The following is a 14,874-nucleotide window of genomic DNA, read 5'->3' on the forward strand; positions in this document are numbered from 1 at the left end:
TGTAGTGAAGTGGTTCAGACAAGTTGCAACAAATGTTGAGTCTGGGAACTCAGGGGTAAGTCGGAGGTTAACACCTCACTGACTTTTCAGAAACAAGGAGTAACAAGATGAATGCTTGGAAGCTTGTAAAAGACGTGGAAGTATGTGATAGTCGATTTACTGTATTGCCTGCTTGCCCTTTCTTAAGGAAAGGGCAATCCTATTTATGCCAAAGGAGTGTAGTTCTCTCATTTTCCATGACTTTCCATGACTAACCAGGCTTGGTAAATGTATTAGAAATCAAGTGCGACCCACAACTAGCTTGCTAATCATGTAGTGAACGTAAGAGAATCCCATAGAACCATCTCTTGGGTTCCTAGCCTATAGGAAGTGAAAAGGAGGTCCAAGGTCAGAGTACCTATAGATAAATTATGTCATAACTTAACCAATCTTGTGGGTAACTAAGGAGCGATGACGTGTAATGAATAATAGACGGTTGTAGAAGCTTCTAGAGCTATCGTTCATGTTCCTAGGCCTCTAGTTGGTAGAGATATGCCATGTGGTAGTATTGGCCCACCCCCTTAAGGAGGAGATTTTCTTAATAACTTGTTCAATGAGTGTCCAAATGATATGCCGTGATGTATGTAGCATAAACAGATGTAGTAGAAGAGTTTGCAGCAATCGTTGAGTAGTATTGCTTCTGTTGTTGGTGTGATAAGCCAAGATATGTATGGTGACTTGTAGGTTTGAGGAGGAGATTTCTAAGTTTGCTCTTGAGTTTGATAGCAAACTGAGTGCAACGAATGTCAGTATGACATTGGTGCACATCGCCTGTTAATTCTAGATGGCCATGAGAGTCACTATTCTCTACCGTTTGAGCAATACTGTAAGGAGAATGGTATAATATTGCTTTATATGCCTCCGCACTCATCTCATCTACTTCAACCGCTTGATGTTAGTTGCTTTGGACCACTTAAGAAGGCATATGGACAGCAAGTTGAGAGCTTAATCCGCACTCATATAAACCATGTTACGAAAGTTGAGTTTCTTCCTGCCTTTAAGCAGGCTTTCACAGACGCAATCACAAAGCTGAACATCTGCAGTAGTTTTCGAGCTATAGGGCTAGTTCCATTCTGTCCTGATGTTGTGTTGTCACAGCTTGACATTCAACTAGGGCCTTTAACACCACCAACCTTTGAGGATGCTTCATGGGAACCTAAAACACCACACAATCTAATAGAGCTAGCAAGTCAAACTACGCATCTTAAAGATCACATTATATGCCATCAAAATAGCTCACCAACTCCTATTAACAATGCGCTAGACCAGTTGTTAAGAGGTGCTCAAACAATGGTGCATTCTGCTTTTCTAATGAAGGCGGAAGTTCAGGCCTTACAACAAGCAAATGAAGTTGCAAGTCAGCGCAAAAAGCGAAAAAAAAAAGGCGTATACAACAAGGAGGGTGCCTTACAATTCAAGAAGGGCAGGATGTACTTGCTCACCTAGCTGTGGAAGAGCAGATATCTCAAGAACTACGACAGGGCGGCGGGGTTGAAAGACAGCAACGACGTTGCAGAATGTGTGGTAAGACTGGGCATAATGCTCGCACATGTCAAAGGGATTACGAAGATACTATAGAATAGGTGTATAATTAATTTAATTGATTTTCTAGTCTATAGTAGTTGTTGTTAGAAAGTTTGTTACGATCTGTCATTGTATGCGACACTCGCTTGTGGAGGACGTTACTCATGATTATTATGATTATTTGTGCTAACCCTGATCGTCACGTTGGACTCCAGCCAGTTCAGAATCCACTTGCAACGCCATATTGAGTTGACTGCTATTACAGAATTGAGGGCATTCACAGTTGTAGAGAACTGGTTTTGTGGTATTACGTAGTATTGCAAAGTTTTCATTGAGATCAGCCTCGCTATTACCTGATTGAGCAATACGGACTCGTGCTAGCCGTTCGGTAGGGTAATGTTGGGGGGGCCTCAGAGCCCCTCAGCACTTTGTTCGCTGATGTGTAATATCGGCGGTCAAGTCCGCCAAGGATAGTGTCCTGGAACCATTACGGCAGCACTCTTAACATTCTAAATATGGCCTTGTTTAATGGGATAGATCTTAGTCACGCGTCTTCGCATTTGTTACGTACAATATACATCTCGATCTTGGACACGCCCCTGTGCCCCTCATATCACCATATCACGACCACCAACAAATCCCGAAATCCTACACTACTCTCCATCTGATCCACTTATACCCAAAAAGGGAACAATTGATTATACCCCCAAAACCCAAAACCTCCCCATCCGTCCAACACCCCTGTACGGATCAGAAATCTTCCGCGTCGAAACGAAACACAACTCAGCCGCGGGCGTTGTGGCGCATTGCGGTCCCTCTGGCGCCTCGCGATCCGGACAGGGAAGAGCAAACAAAACTGTTGTCGTTGGCTCGCTTGCGCTTGGCTGGGATATTTTTGGATCTTTCTCACGTCAGCGGGTGCTGGGCGAATGGGAGATTTACCTTTGACATGGATGGCTGATGGGTTGAAGATTTGATGTAAGCCGTTGGTGAGTTATGAGATGGGATGCGAATAGATACGGTGGTGGTCTTGAGGCGGACGCGCGGTCAGCGTATATGGACTGTGGTAAGTTTGAGTATATAACTCTCCGGTTGATCCGCCAGTATCGTATCTCTTTGTTTCATTATCATCAGCTTCTCCATCAACTCCTCAGTCTTCTCAGCTTTTCTACAGCGCATCATTTCCCGAATTCAATCATTTGACTCCTACTCCCATCTCACCCCACCACCCTCCCAAACCGCCAAAATGCAACTCGCACCACTCCTCGCCGCAACCATCCTCTCCCTTACTACCACCACCATCGCCACGCCCATCACCCAGAGGAACTACCCCATCCTCTCCCTGACTGCTCAACTCGCGCTCGCCGACACCTCCGCGGACCGCATCGCCCTTCTTCCCGATCACTCCTCCTTCCTCTTCAACTTCGACGTCAACCGTGGCAATGGCGGCAAAGGCGGCGACATCATCCTCGCAAACCGCAAGACATTCCCAGCGCTTGTGGGCACGCAGTCTGCGATGGCTGTTGGATTCCTCGGTCCATGCGGATTTAACACTCCCCACGTTCATCTCCGCGGCACCGAGCTGCAGGTCGTCACCCAAGGCATGATTCACACAGAGATGATTGTCGAGAATGGCGTCTTCACGACCGCCGGCAACGCCCAGAGCGGGCGCCGCCTGGTCCAGAACGACGTCAGTGCCAACCAGATGACGGTCTTCTACCAGGGCAGTGTGCACACACAGTTCAACACCGGGTGCAAGGCAGCTACATTTGTGGCGAGTTTGAGCTCGGAGGACCCGGGAACTGGGCAGGTGGCGGAGGAGCTGTTCGCGCTGAGTGGGGATGTGGTCAGCGCTGCTTTTGGACAGGCGGTGGATGGAGCGCAGGTTGATGATTTCAAGGGGAGGATTCCAGCTAGCATTGCAAAGGGGGTTGAGCAGTGTTTGGCGACTTGTAAAATTGCAAAGAGGAGCGCTAATGTTTAGGCGATGGATGGATGGAGGGAATGGTTTGCATTGCATTGATGTTTGGATATAGTATTTAGGCGATGGATGGATGGAGGGAATGGTTTGCATTGCATTGATGTTTGGATATAGTATTTATGCTCGAATAGATTAACTAACTTTTCTATTAAAACAAAAGCAATAATAACAACACTTTATACTATCTTTACTATAACTATGTCTTCTTCTAAAGATTAATATAATAGCCCTAGCTATACTCTTCCCCTCTTCACCCCCCCTAAAAGTCGAGGGTTTTGGTGTAGAAGAGGCGTAGGTGTAGGCATAGGAGCAGGCTATGAGTACGTACGTAGCTTTGCGAGAGCTTAGCACATGAGATGACTTTATTGTTAGCTAAGGTCCATACCCTTCGTGTAGTAAATGAGGCCCTTAGCAAACACCAGAGGGCTAAAAAGACTTGTGTCCGTCAGTACTTACTGTAGGGGATGCACAAGATCTTTTAGCACAGATGGACGTGGATGAGTAGGTGCGATACGACTTGTGTGCGGAGGGGAGCGGTAGGGGGGAGGACAAGTTGTCTAGTCGGCACTATGGCACTTGTGGAAAAGCTCATAATACGGGAACTTGTCAGGAGGATGTAGAAGTACTTAGTTTATCAGATTCTAAGTAGCTTTAGTTTTAATACATATTCTGGTTATTTAATTATATTTTGAAGTAGTGGGGTCTATAAGAGACCATCTGTTAGGTTACAAGGCGTTTAAGAGGCCTAATGTTACAGCTGTAGTAACGTGACTCATCTAATAGATATTTAGAACTATCTAACTATCGGAACTATCTACTAGGCATGACGCTACTATATAAGTAATAGTATTCCCTTAGATAGGAGCTTCGTGCTCAACTTAATATAGTATTCTTTACATACTATAACGTGTTACTTAGAAGCCTTGTGTCTGATCCCCTTTAATAAAGAAACCTTGCGTAAGAAACCTCTGTGCAATCTATCGTTTAGGAAGCAGCGTTACACCAAGGCTCTCTTACAGTCCCCGAGGACCCGAGCTAAGATATCTCCATCACCTTGTTGGCCACAAGATGGGCAAATTCAAACTAACGCCTACATGAACTTCATGTATCCCCCTATCACGCGAACCACATATCCAGCAGGGACGGTATTCGCCGACTATATTAACGTCGTGATGTTTATAGTGTGGCGGATTCTCTGGTGTATCAGGATGATATACTCGGATTGATTGACCTTTGCATGTTATTTTCCTCTCATCGTCTACTGCAGGAAACAGTTCAAAGCCTATTTTTTCTTGACCTGCAAACACGTCCTCGGGAATAGTTATGACTTGTGATGTGCTGCCACGAACGATCTATCCCATGTCAACAGAGTACTTCCTGTGTTGTAATCCTTAGCAGATCTCGCCTACCGAGAAAGATGCAGAGTCGTAAATTCGTATATGAAAGTGAATGCAGCGGCCAGAACCTGTTAAGAGTCGATTTGATCGTATTTGTTCGCGCGACGGCTTTAAGATCCTGCCTGATTCTAGATTCCCACCAGTTAGTGAGCAGAATGTGAGTATGGAATGTAAAGACACTCTGCACCTTTTGATAGAATACGATAGAATGCGATATGTGCAATGGATAGATTGAAGTAACGGCGTGGGTCGAAACACAAAGAACAAGATGGTAAATATCGACTATTAATTGGCTCTCGGCGACAAACTTAGGCTTCAGCTTAGCCAACCTGATTGCTCCGTAAATCTCTAGATAACTCGCGACGTATAATCAAGCCAGCCTTTGCTCTTTGCGAGAGTCTGGTGGCTTCACCAGTTCCATAGATAGACGGTAATGGTAATTCACCGATTGTGGTCTAACGTACGATCCAATACAAATACAACGTGGCCAATTCCCACCTTTTGTTCTAGCCCCTGTTCTAGACCCCCGGTTCTACCCCGCACAAAAGCACGACATTGTGCCATCACGACGTCGGTATTTTGTCAAGCTTTTGGTCCGCTTTGAGGCCAAAAACGCTGATATCGATTGCTCAGATTCAGCGGAAAGGTTATCCTACTGTGGACGATGGGGGTTCTTTCGCAGATGAGTCTCCGCAAAGCCGGATGGATGTTCCTGCTTCGCCGGGTCCCTCAATGTATATTGCCTAAAGCCATTACGAAACGTCGCTGACTAGTGGCATAACTTAGTGAATCGTCCATACCTCCCGAGGTTCCCCTGAAGACTCCAAGTTCATCCCTCATGGTGCAACTATGTGTATATCGACTTCGTTTATACCCAATATGGCCGATCGTGGCGGTGGAGGAAATAATGGGAAGATTCTATCCCAACTAGAATTTGCCGGCGCTACCAAATGCTGCCGCGATAGGCGTTTCGTAGCCTTGTGGCCCAAGGTAATTTCAAGTTGCTCTGAATATATAACTGTTGTGAAAGTGTTCCTGCAAAATACTGCTGTGCTTGCCTCCATCTTGGACAGCAGAACAATGACCCCACAGAGCCCACAGAGCCCCGAGAAGCAAAGCCTGGCAAGTGGGAAGTACTCGAAGAGGCCAGACCCATTGGATCCGTCATTCCAGCCCAAGGAGATGCAAAAAGTGGTCCAAGAGGCCATTCTTCTTGCTGGTGGCGCGGTCGCAATTGCTCCAGGTCGCCAACCCCGGTGTGGGTCAAGGAGTCAATTAACACAGCAACTTCGCGTACAGGCCTATGGACCTCCTGTGGACCATGACGTATGTTTACTGCATGGCCTTTGGTACGTGGATGAGAAGAAAACCATTATTGACATGGTCCACCGCGCTCATGCCCCTGTCCAGGGGGCAACTTATTCTGCAAACGATGTCGACCTGCAGCTGTGGGTTGCACCGACGCTGTATGCGGTGGGGCTTGACATCACCGAAAAGATTTTTCGGTGATGTCGAGGCCAAGGCCGACGAAATCTACCAGGAATACGCTGTGGATTGGCCCGTAGACCGCAAAGCGTTCTGGGAGGGACCGCAGTATTGCAAGCTTTGAAGCTTCAGCTCAGGCTATCAGTGTTGGCAAGGATCTTCTCTGGAACAAGGAGCTCCCATTGTGGGCTAAGATTAACATGCCTTTGCTGCGTCTGATGACGGCAGAATGGCTGCCGCCGCACATGCGGGACGCGTATGGTCTCAAGACTTCAAAATCTCACAAGAGAGCTTACAAGGTCTTGTTGGGGGTCATCAAGTCGGTGTACCCTCAATTACCTATGTTCATTCGAATATACGCAATGAAGTCTACGTAAGGATATGCGCCGAAGGATGAAGAATATGGCTTAGTCATGCGCACTTCTGCCGCCTTTCCTTTTTTTGGAATTATTTCAAATTGTACATCTTTTGTTTTGTTTTTGTTTCATGGGAAGTATATAGAAATCTCTTGATGATAAATTGATAAGTTACCCAATTCTTTCTGTACAAAGCTGGTGAATTGAACAGTATTGAATGCTATCAAAACTTCACAAGTGATAACGTCTTATAGCACTTCATTACTGTAATATGTTAAGTTCTGCCTTTATTCCCTTCAACAACCACACCGTGCTCTTTTAACTCCTTTGTCTTTCTATTATATGCCGTATAAATCCAAACCTGAACACCGGCTAGCACCAGTCCAGCTACTGAGACACCAATCATAATCTCCAATCCACGCGAGTATAGGGGCAGATCCTTTTCCTGGAAGTACTGCGTCCCATACATCAGGCCTGAGATGGCCGATATCACCCATAGCCTATAAAATCCAATCAGCCTTCGGTTCGCGCTGCAGATCTCTACCAACTGCCACCCATAATATACAAAGGATTTGGAACTTACGCAATACTGATACTCCTCTCTGCCGGATCGTGGCAGTTCAGCTGCAACCACGTATTCTGCACCGGGTGGTAGCCGACTGAAAACGCGTTTACGGCTGTCCACAGTCCCCAACAGCTCCATTTTCCCACGTGTGACTGCGTCGCGCGAGCTATGATTAAAGTGGTGATATAGCAGCTTATCGCAATCATGACCATGAGGCCGCGTCGGTTCGTGTAATCGCTCAGACGTGCGAAGAGGAAAACGATTCCAAGGGCGATGAGGGGTCCAATGCAGGCAAGTGCGTTGGCACTTGTACGGTCAAAACCCAGAGACCTGGAATAAGTCAGCAAATTATGGTGATTCTTCAACTAAATAGATGAATGAGAGCTGGCATACATGATAATTGTTGGCGTGTAAGTTGTTAGCGAGCTCCATGTCGAGAATACAAGACTCGTGGACACAAGATGTGGCCAGCGGCGCCAGTGAGACAGTGTTTTCCAGACTTTAGCCGGAGTGATACGTATATGCTGGGATTCGTAAGACTTGTTTGGAAGATCGGCTGCGATACGTTGTTGGAGCAGTGCGCCGTCGGACTCGGAGATGCGCACAAGGCCCTCGAAAAAGAGAGGACGAGGGCGTTCGGGTGAACCGGGGAGAAGGAATCCGATGAGCAGACCAACGGCAATGGTGAAGATACCCTCAACTGTATTCGGAGTCAGTACAATGTGTTGACGAGGCTACACTGGTCCCTGGGGAGAATACAAACGCACGGAGAAAAATCCACTGCCAGCCTGGTCGTCCATGTGTACCTCCGAGCTTCAAAATACCAGAGGCCAGCAGGGGGCTCAATGCATTCCCTCCGAACATTCCAAAGAAAAATATTGCTACTCGCATTTCCAATTCCTTATGTCGGTACCAGGTAGAGAGGGTGTATATGGCACCTGGTATGTATCCGGCTTCGGCCAACCCGAGGAAGCTCCTTATGATAAGAAACCCAGTCCTGTCGCGCACAAATATTTGTAGAGTCGCCATTAAACCAAAGATAATAACTTGGATACTGATGTATATTCGGGGCCCGATCTGGAACTTGTTAGTATATTTCTTTGTCTTGGCTCGGGCCTAGATATGCTTGGGACGTAACTTACACGTTGGAGGAGCATGTTTGAGGGGATCTCAAGCACCACAATACCTAGAAACATCATCTGGTTCCCGAGATTGACGTCGGCTTGGGTAATTTTAATGTCGGTTTTGAGGCCTGCTGTGAGCGCACTGGCGAGATTCATACGGTCAAGCTGGAAGACGAATAAACCAAGAAGGAGAAGTGGGAGGACGGAGAGATCAACTCTGTACGGAGGTTAGCCAGGCTTGCAGATTTCCGATTTCTTGAAAATAATCTGACCTCGATCGAGCATGTAATGAAGCCGCTGTGTCTACATTGTCGCCGGCAGCCTGAATTAAACCTGGTGCGGTCAAAGATGCCGTAATATCTGAGGACTTCTCCAAGTCCAGAATTGAAGCTGATGTAGTGCTCGGGGAGTCTACGATTACTGAAGACTTCAAGTCTGAGGAATCTAGAGTGGCGACCATAATAACACGGGTTGAAGAGGCGTATACATTAAATCAGGGAGACAACAAAAAGACAAGAACTCAAACAAGGAAAGGGAGTGGTAAGATATCCATAAACCTTCAATATCTTGATCACACAATCCTATAACTGCATACGTACTTCCACATGGCAACAAGGATGCAGATTCCATGCTCCAACGAAGACTAATAGGCTTTACAAATAAACTCTCAACCCACATGAACCCCATGTATTATGTGTCAATTAACAGAAATTCAAACTATTCTACTGTGCGGTTTGTTCTTGGATGCGATTAGACAGGTCATAATCACGCCTTACACCCACTTCATTGCGAACTCCAAGTGTCGCCCCACATCTAACACTAAAATCCAAACCCCGAGGCCTTAATGATGGCCTATAAGTTTTCCATCTGCTAAATAAAAATAACGGCATTTGGCGGCTTTGGCGATTTTAAATCGAAATCTTGTCTATTTTCCTGTCCTTTGGTATTTTATATTCATCGTTATCTTATAATCCAGGCATTATGTCTGGCATCAAGCGGGTAGCTGTTATTGGTGCGGGCCCTGCCGGCGCCATCGCCGTGGACGCATTAGCGCAGGAACAGGCGTTCGAAGTCATTCGCGTCTTTGAGCGTCGGGAGAAGGTCGGCGGATGTTGGTACGTAGGCAGCTCAGACTCGCTGCACGCCCTTTTTTTTTGGTTATAGATCTTTATAGATTGCATAAGGCCATACCACGACAGCATAATATATTAGAAATGCTAACTTACTTATTTCAGGGTCCAAGACCCGGCCCACAGATCCCCTCAGCTCCCCGATTTCAAGACGCTCGCCAGCCGCACCGCAGACAAACCACATGATATCCCTCCCTCTCTCCCAACATATGTCTCGCGCTCAACCCAATATCGCCACGATGAGACATCCGTCTACCCGCTGCTCGAGACAAATATTGACTATCATACGATGGAGTTCTCACAGGAGCCCATTCCCGTGAAACAGACGTCACGGTCAATCCAACGGCATGGTCCGAGCACCCCTTTCCGCCACCACACAGTGGTTCAGGGGTATATCGAAGGACTGCTGGACAGAAAAGGGTACAAGGATTTTGTGGAATGCGGAGTGACAGTGGAGAGGGTTGAGAAGGTCGATGCAAGTTGGAAGCTGACGCTGAGAAAGGCGGGGTCAGAGCGGGATTACTGGTGGGCGGAGGAGTTTGATGCGGTGGTGGTGGCGAGTGGACATTATACGGTTCCACATGTTCCCCATATTGAGGGTTTGAAGGGATTCGCCAGTGCATATCTGGGGTCGGTAGAGCACAGTAAGGGGTACAGAGGAGCGGAGAAATATCGACAAAAGGTATGTTTGAACAAGAAAACATAAGCTGAGCTTTTTTTTATGTGCATATACTAAAGCCGACTTAGAATGTTGTTGTGATTGGCGCATCAGTCTCTGGGATGGATATTGCCCGTGACCTCATCGGAGTCGCTCAGCACCCAATAAATGCCGTCGTGCGAGGAAAATGGCACCCTTACTTCGGCAAGTCAGCGTTCGACCACTCAGATATCAAGACGCGGCCAGCTGTCAAGAGGATTGAAAGCGCACAAGGTCGCAGGACCATCATTTTGGAAGACGGGTCGCACATTGACAATGTCGACAATATTATATTGGGCACGGGTTACTCATTGACGCTGCCTTTTCTTCCTGACTTTCCAGTCACAAATAATCGCCTGCCCGGTCTCTACCTCCATATCTTTCAGCGACAGGATCCCACTCTCGCATTCGTTGGCGCCGTGAGTAGTAGCCCCCAAAATCCAATCTCCCTGTATAGTCAAAAGAATAAACGACTGATTTTTGTTAAACTTAATAGATTGCTGCCGGCTTTACATTTAAAGCCTTTGAATGGCAAGCTGTGCTTGCAGCCCGATATTTTGCGGGCCGCGTAGAGCTCCCGTCAATTGCAGAGCAGGAGAAATGGGAAACGGACCGCATTGCTGTCAAGGGCGACGGCGTTCCCTTCACCGCGCTGTACCCCAATTTCGAGGAGTATTTCGAGACTGTGAGGGAACTTGCTGGTGAACCTGCGCCGGGGCAGCCTGGAAGAAGACTTCCTAAGTTTGGGAAGGGCTGGAGGGAGTTGTTTGACGGGGGACACCAGAGAAGGATTGAGGCGTGGAAGAAGGAAAATGAGACGCGATCTAAAATGGAAAATTCCGTAGCTGTAAAAGCTAGATTGTAATATACTACCAGGTTGAAGAAGTAATTATTGGGTGCAGAAGTCTCCTAGACAGGTCTTCCGATGTCGTTGTGCTGGATACACATGAAAGAAATAACGGAAATCGCCTGAAAAGGCGTATGTAGTGGTTATGTAGTGGTTGAGGTTCAAATAGTGTGGAGAGGCGGGGGGGTAGCTGAGATTAGATTGGCCTGATTCAAGTTTGGCACGGGCCACAATGTGTTTCATTTGGCAGCCGCCACCTATGGGGCCACTCCTGCCGCTGGTGGAGCAAGATGTGTGGAGGCGGCGTATATATTTAGGTACAGCCCACACGCGCCACAAAGTCAAACATTACATTCTATGGAAACACTATCTGATAATCACAGCTTCGCTGTGGTCTTCTTCGAAGCATCTCTCAACTCTCGCCGTAGGATTTTCCCGGACGCATTTTTGGGAATTGCATCCACAAATACGACGCCGCCTCTTAGCTGCTTGTAGCTCGCCACTTTGGATTTTACAAAGGACTTGATCTCTTCCTCAGAGATTTTCTTGCCCACAACTACAAATGCGCGCGGCACTTCTGTTCCTTCTTGTTCGACACCAATCACGGCAGCATCTAGAATGATCGGGTGCGAGAGAAGGATAGCTTCCAGTTCGGCTGGTGCCACCTGAAGGCCCTTGTATTTGATAAGTTCCTGCGGATGTCAGTACATGAACTTTCCCGGAGAAAATTAGTTGATTTGCTTTACCTTCTTTCGGTCCACAATGTAGACCAACCCATTACGTATCTCCGCAATGTCTCCGGTCAAGAACCATCCGTTAACAAAAGCCTCTTTCGTCACCTTGGGGCTATTATGGTATCCTTTGGTGACCACGGGGCCTTTGACGAGAACTTCTCCGCGTTGTCCAGCAGCAACGTCCTTTCCGTCGTCATCGACAAGTCTGAGTTAAAAGTTAACAAATGAAATATAAAAGGTGGTCAAAATACTAACCTCAACTGCATATTAGCAAGCACCGGGCTGACGCTGCCGGTATCGTCGTTCTTACCCCAGGGCATTGCTGTGACGCTACCAGTCGTCTCACTTAATCCCCAAGTCTGACTAATAAACGTTTTCCCCTTGCCCAACTTTTGACTAGCTGCCAGCTGCAGCTCTTTTCCGAGGGGTGCAGCGCCACTAACTGCAATTTCCAGGTGTTCGAATTGGTCGGTTACTACAGGAGATTTGGCAATCAGGAGGTAAATAGGAGGGACGCTGAAGAAAAAGGTGATTCGGTAGCGCTTGTTGAAGTCCAAAAACTTTTGGAAGTCAAACTTGGGCATCCAGTATACCGCGCCGCCCATGTAGAATGGGTTGATGAAATATCCCTGAACTCCAGCTATGTGGGCGGCTGGCAGATGGGCGAGGGTCCTGTATTCGAAAGGGGTGCCACGCTTTGCTATATACTCTCTACCGAGCTCGCCCGTAATGAAGGCCGCCGATACTATATTCGAATGGGATAAGAGAACTCCTTTTGGATGGCTGGTTAGCTCAAGTATCAAGAAGTGAGTATGTGAGAGAGACAACCTTTTGGAGGCCCAGTGGTTCCTGACGAATAAATCAAGCATACAAGGCTATTTTCAAGCTCTTCTTTATTCGTGATCCTCTTCCAATCGAGTTTCTCGTTAGATATACAGTTTTGATTGTTTCCAAGTGACGACAAGCCCCATTCCGGGCTCGACTTCAAACACAGCACCCGGTTAAGAGGCACACCGCACTGCTTCGCTGCTGCCACAGCGACATCTTGGGTGTCAGGGCTACAGACTACCAAGTTGCTGCCTCCTTGAGTAATCTGGCGCGCCAATTCGGCTGTCGTGAAGGATGAACTCGCAGCAGAGTACACGCCTCCTGCAGCGATAACTCCATAAAAGAAAACTGGCAGGAGAGGCTGGCCAGATGATATGCACACAACAACATCTCGACCAGGACCCGACGCACCAATGTTGAAGTTGTGTCTCAGTCCATGGGCAATTCTCTGGGTCAAGTCTCGTGCTTGCCATTTGGTGACAGAGTTGGCATCATTGCCGGCTTCAATATGAATCTTGGTGTCCTCGGCCGCGTCACAATGTTTCGAGTCTATAATACGTATTAATTCGTTTGATTTCCAGGTGGCAAACTGAGCTCAGGTACGAACCGAACAAGAGGGACAAGAGGTCTACGTCAGGCACGTTGTAGTTCTGGTCTGCCTGGTAAACCATAGTGACGATTTGAATGATAACTCTACGCTGATTTGAAGATAATCTACGTGTAACTTGCTTTGATATCGAATAATTATATCCTAAAAATGGGTCAATGAGCTGGTAACCAGTAGAAACATTATGAAAGTTGAGTGGATTTGGGTGGATATCACAGGTCCTTTGGTTGCCATTGCCGAGGTTTTGAACGGTAATCGTCGGTGTCCGCACCGACCACCTACGGCTGGTCGGCGAAAGCAAAATGAGACGCGAAAGCAAAGTGAGACGCAGGTACATAACCGAGAAATGGGTCCTCTGCAATTGTACTCCGTATGCAAATGATTTGTTCTTTAATGTCAATAACGTACATGTATAAGTTAGCGAACCGGCCAAAATATCGCGACCACAATAACCCCCAACTAAATGTTAAATTCCTCCATAACAAAACATGCCGCTAAAAAACCGATGAAAGGCAGTTACGACTAGCTATCTAAGCTCTACAAAGCGACCCAAAGTTACGCCTTCGAGTTGTAGCTAGGACCTTTTCTATAGACTACCGCAAGCTAGGTCGTCGTTTACTAGGCATACCTTCACGACACAATATCTAAGCCAACTCACAGAAATTAACAAACCTAGATACTCCACCTAGCTGCTAAAGGATTTCCTCTACAGATGCCTATTGTTAAAGATATGGTAAATCGATTACTTATAACATGCGACGTGCTACATGTTAGGTCACGTTAGGCTTTAAACTTTGTCAAGTAGCATGTAGAGCTCTAGACACGCTTCTAGCACAAATACGACTACTAGAGAGCTAAGTACAAGGACCTAGAAGTCATTTGTAATTGGTTTGAGCTTCTACGTAACATAATTGCGGAAATATGACATCTATGAAGAGATATTCTACAACTTTAATAAGACTAGGTTTATAATAGGTGTTATCTCTACTACTATGGTTATAACAAGCTTAGATAGGCATGTAAAAGCAAAGAAGGTACAGCTTAGTAATTAAGAATGGATTATAGTAATCTAAGGCATTAGTTCTTAAGGTTAGGTAGTACTGCCATTTGTCATTGTTGTAGGCAAAAACCACCTTACATACTAGTATAAGAATAGTGGATTCCTAAGCAATTAGGTCATTACTGTTACTAAAAATGGCTAGACTATAAATGAGAGAGGCATGGATTAGATTTAGCATTTTGAGAAGCATATAAAGACCTAGAGCGTTAGTGGTTATCGCCTCTTAGTCCTTAATAGTCATGAGAGCCACTACTTAGACAAGTTTAAGGAGTACTATAAAGAACATAACATTATTACGCTTTGTTGTTACAGCCTACTCTACTAGTAGCGCTAAGACAAGGAATGGATGAGTCATAGAGAGGTTATAGGGGCAAGTGCCACATGACCCAACCTGATAGTATTTCCTTAGATAGGATCTTCATGCTCAACTTAATATAGTATTTTTTATATGCTATAACGTGTTACTTAGAAAGCCTTCATGTCTAATCCCCTGCCTCCTC

The 14,874-nt window shown here is 46.5% G+C and overlaps 5 protein-coding genes across 5 annotated transcripts; 3 read left to right on the forward strand and 2 right to left on the reverse strand.

The window, feature by feature from the left end:
- Positions 1-2,062: 2,062 nt before the first annotated feature.
- Positions 2,063-3,664, forward strand: VC83_03500 (uncharacterized protein). Its single transcript, XM_024467146.1, has 2 exons — positions 2,063-2,629; positions 2,738-3,664. The coding sequence occupies exons 1-2, from the start codon at positions 2,570-2,572 to the stop codon at positions 3,545-3,547; spliced, it is 870 nt and encodes a 289-aa protein (XP_024326032.1). The 5' UTR covers positions 2,063-2,569; the 3' UTR covers positions 3,548-3,664.
- Positions 3,665-5,383: 1,719 nt separating this feature from the next.
- Positions 5,384-6,803, forward strand: VC83_03501 (uncharacterized protein; the record flags this gene model as incomplete). Its single annotated transcript, XM_024467147.1, has 3 exons — positions 5,384-5,675; positions 5,728-6,414; positions 6,507-6,803. Exons 2-3 carry the CDS (start codon positions 5,791-5,793, stop codon positions 6,801-6,803), a joined length of 921 nt encoding a protein of 306 aa, XP_024326031.1. The 5' UTR covers positions 5,384-5,675; positions 5,728-5,790.
- A 153-nt stretch (positions 6,804-6,956) lies between these two features.
- VC83_03502 (uncharacterized protein) lies at positions 6,957-8,970 on the reverse strand. The gene is made up of 6 exons (XM_024467148.1): positions 8,744-8,970; positions 8,490-8,688; positions 8,115-8,424; positions 7,741-8,047; positions 7,366-7,677; positions 6,957-7,282 (listed from the first exon to the last, which is right to left on the reverse strand). The coding sequence occupies exons 1-6, from the start codon at positions 8,929-8,931 to the stop codon at positions 7,057-7,059; spliced, it is 1,542 nt and encodes a 513-aa protein (XP_024326034.1). The 5' UTR covers positions 8,932-8,970; the 3' UTR covers positions 6,957-7,056.
- Positions 8,971-9,372: 402 nt separating this feature from the next.
- Positions 9,373-11,245, forward strand: VC83_03503 (uncharacterized protein). The gene is made up of 4 exons (XM_024467149.1): positions 9,373-9,586; positions 9,707-10,283; positions 10,349-10,717; positions 10,795-11,245. The coding sequence occupies exons 1-4, from the start codon at positions 9,453-9,455 to the stop codon at positions 11,161-11,163; spliced, it is 1,449 nt and encodes a 482-aa protein (XP_024326033.1). The 5' UTR covers positions 9,373-9,452; the 3' UTR covers positions 11,164-11,245.
- Positions 11,246-11,467: 222 nt separating this feature from the next.
- VC83_03504 (uncharacterized protein) lies at positions 11,468-13,550 on the reverse strand. The gene is made up of 5 exons (XM_024467150.1): positions 13,315-13,550; positions 12,708-13,256; positions 12,135-12,651; positions 11,892-12,084; positions 11,468-11,837 (listed from the first exon to the last, which is right to left on the reverse strand). The coding sequence occupies exons 1-5, from the start codon at positions 13,376-13,378 to the stop codon at positions 11,523-11,525; spliced, it is 1,638 nt and encodes a 545-aa protein (XP_024326036.1). The 5' UTR covers positions 13,379-13,550; the 3' UTR covers positions 11,468-11,522.
- Between the last annotated feature and the right edge of the window lie 1,324 nt (positions 13,551-14,874).

The sequence above is a fragment of the Pseudogymnoascus destructans genome (assembly GCF_001641265.1).
Source record: "Pseudogymnoascus destructans isolate 20631-21 unplaced genomic scaffold scaffold_6, whole genome shotgun sequence".
NCBI lineage: Eukaryota > Fungi > Ascomycota > Leotiomycetes > Thelebolales > Thelebolaceae > Pseudogymnoascus > Pseudogymnoascus destructans.